The sequence below is a fragment of the Priapulus caudatus genome, unplaced genomic scaffold (genome assembly GCF_000485595.1).
Source record: "Priapulus caudatus unplaced genomic scaffold, Priapulus_caudatus-5.0.1 Scaffold223, whole genome shotgun sequence".
Lineage (NCBI taxonomy): Eukaryota > Metazoa > Priapulida > Priapulimorpha > Priapulimorphida > Priapulidae > Priapulus > Priapulus caudatus.
This window is the reverse complement of record NW_014577284.1, coordinates 112,845-116,040: the sequence shown is the minus strand read 5'-3', so window position 1 is coordinate 116,040 and position 3,196 is coordinate 112,845. Positions and strand designations below refer to the sequence as shown.

At 40.9% G+C, this 3,196-nt stretch overlaps 1 protein-coding gene across 1 annotated transcript in view; it reads left to right on the top strand.

Moving 5' to 3' along the window:
* Window positions 1–899: 899 nt before the first annotated feature.
* LOC106807562 (cytochrome P450 2J2-like) overlaps window positions 900–3,196 on the top strand; it is a 5,408-nt gene continuing 3,111 nt past the window's right edge. Inside the window, exons 1-4 of the mRNA XM_014809932.1 lie at window positions 900–1,096; window positions 1,486–1,652; window positions 2,098–2,210; window positions 2,449–2,619. Coding sequence (XP_014665418.1) covers window positions 900–1,096; window positions 1,486–1,652; window positions 2,098–2,210; window positions 2,449–2,619 — 648 coding nt within the window. The remainder of the gene's footprint in view (window positions 1,097–1,485; window positions 1,653–2,097; window positions 2,211–2,448; window positions 2,620–3,196) is intronic.

Sequence of the window (3,196 nt, the reverse complement as noted above, 5' to 3'; positions counted from 1 at the left end):
GCGCGCGCGCGCGCACGCACGCACGCACACACACACACACACACACACATGCACACACGCGCTGGCGATTCACGCGAGCAGACATTTTTAAGGGCGTTTTCGCTGCGCGGCCGAGCGTGGTTGCATTCACGGAGGCTAGTCGACCGCGTACATGCACTGTAACGCCATCCACTCCAGCACCTAGCACCGATTACACCTCTACACTAAGCATCCGATACAGTGAGCAAACCTTATTAACGTGTCGACTACATCTACGTAACTTGACGTACTTGCCGTTGTGTACTACGGTCTGCCGCGTACCTACTGCGTATACTGAGAGAAGCGTGTCTGTCACCTAGCCGCTATACAAAGGAACGGATCCGGTGACGTAATTCTGACATCATACTGACATAACTGAGACCGTAAGTGATACTTGCCCCGTGACATATCTGTTACAGTGGGATAGTTGACACTGATTGTGCTGATAGTGACTATGACGTAGCTGTTGCGTGACTGTGACGTAGCTGTTGCGTGTCTGTGACGTAGCTGTCACGTAATTGTGGCATATAGCTTTCGCTTAATTGTGACATAGCTGTTACATGACTGTGGCATAACTATTGTGTGACTGTGACATGGCTCTTACACAACTGTGACATATCGCTTTTTCTTGTGACATAGCTAAATTACATAATTGTGACATAACTATTGCGTGACTGTAACACAGCTATTACGTAACTGTGACACAAGCTGTTGCTTGTGACATAATTATTGCGTGACTGTGACATAGCCGTTACGTGACCGTCACATATAGCTTTTGTTTGTGACATCGCTGTTGCTTGACTGTCACATATAGCTTTTGTTTGTGACATAGCTGTTGCGTGACTGTCACATGTAGATTTTGCTTGTCACACAGCTGTAGGATGGGGTTGCTAGTCCTCGACACGTCGTACGTTGGTTCGGCGGCTCTGTTTGGCTGCGTCTTCGTCGTGCTCTGGTACCTGTGGAACCTGCTGCGAGGGCTGCCCGCAGGTCTGCCACCAGGGCCGCGCTGGTGTCGCCTGCCAGTGGTCGGCTCTCTGCCGTGGATCGACAACAAACAAATGCACACGCAGTTACGGTATGCAGGCCGAGATATTACGTATGATGATAGTTGCAATGATGATGGTGAAAATTACAGCGAAAATAATAATACTAATAATAATAGGCCTAATAATAATAATAATAATAATAATAATAATAGTAATAATGATGATGATGATGATGATGATGATGATGATGATGATGATGATGGTGATAATAATAATAATAATAATAATAATAATAACAATAATAATAATAATAATAATAAGAAGAAGAAGAAGAAGAACAATATTAATAACAATATAATTGTTCGTGGTGGTGGTGGTACTCTTCATTAGTTAGGCGAATCGCAAATCATGATCTGTGTGTTAAAAAATTAATGTTTTTTAATGTAATGTAAGCTGTTTTAGCCTATCGTGCTTGCAGGGACTGGGCGAAAGTCTACGGAGGCATATACCACCTGCAGATGGGCAACCTGCTAGCGATAGTGCTGCACGACCTGAATCTGATTAAGAAGACGTTTGCCATGGACGAATGCTCCGGGCGTCCGGACACGGCACTCCTTAATTATTACACGCAGAACAGGACCCTCGGTAAGCCCACACGCATGCGGAGACGCCTGCAGGCCTGAAATAGGCGACCGAGTGGAAGATATGTATTAATGTTACCGCTGTTGTCTTTGTTGCCGTCCTTGTTGTTGTCGTTGTCGTCGTTGTCGTGGTCGTTGTCGTCGTTGTCGTTGCTGAAGTTGACACGTTTATTGTCATTGCTATTATCGTGATTATTTTTTTTGTACTATTATTTTTGCACTATTATTATTACTTTCATCACATATTACAATGACTTAATTAACTGTGAACTGGTTAATAAATTTTTGTGATAATACACATAAATTTTCACCGAAATCCTAATCGTTTATACATAACCAAAAGCAAGACGAAAACGGGCCTGAGGTAATAGCTGTAAAGCTATTATCCAATCCTTGTTATTTGCTTACCTCTGCCACTACTGTACGCCTGTCGTGGTGTTCCTTTCCAGGTGTGTTGTTTTCACAAGGAGACGTGTGGAGGGAGAACAGGAGATTCACGCTTAGTTGCCTGCGGGATTTTGGTATGGGAAAATTCACGCTAGAGAGCAAGATTTCGGAAGAGGTAGGCACGCAAAACTCAATACGCTACTTGCTGCATAATAGCAGTAATACCAGCCATTACGGACTAAATAACTAAGTAAATAAATAAATGAACCAATAAATAAATAAACCAATAAATAATTAAATAGCTAAATAAATAAATTTTATAGGATTGGAAACAGGTGAATCAACCAAAGAATTACCGTAATATAAGGAAAGTAACAACAATATGAACAAATTCGGCTAAATATTTCGCGCAGGTAAAGATTCTGCTGGAGGTGTTTGAACATGAAGATAACGTGACAGGATTTGACCCGCATTGCCACGTAATTACCAGCATATCGGCCATTATCTGCAGTATCGTGTTTGGCAAACATTACACACACGACGACCCTGACTTCAGGCAATACTTGAGTGTCCTCGACGAGCAGGTTAGCATGGCGTGTGCGCCTGCCACTTGTTATTTGATTGCGTGTGCTCACATACATTTATACCTTACTTGCTTCTCTCTCCTTCTCCCCCTTCTCTCTCTCTTTTCCTCGCTCTCGTTAATTCTCACTCCTCTCTCTCTTTTCCTCGCTCTCGTTCTCACTCCTCTCTCTCCCTCGCTCTCTATATCTATCTATCTATCTACGTATATATATGTATATAATATAGATAGATAGATAGATAGATAGATAGATAGATAGTAGATAGATAGATAGATAAATAAATAGGTACATACATAGATAGATACATGCATAGATAGATAGATAGATAAATAGGTAGAAAGTAGATAGATAGATAGATAAATAAATAGGTACATACATAGATAGATACATGCATAGATAGATAGATAGATAAATAGGTAGAAAGTAGATAGATAGATAGATAAATAAATAGGTACATACATAGATAGATACATGCATAGATAGATAGATAGATAAATAGGTAGAAAGTAGATAGATAGATAGATAAATAAATAGGTACATACATAGATAGATACATGCATAGATAGATAGATAGATA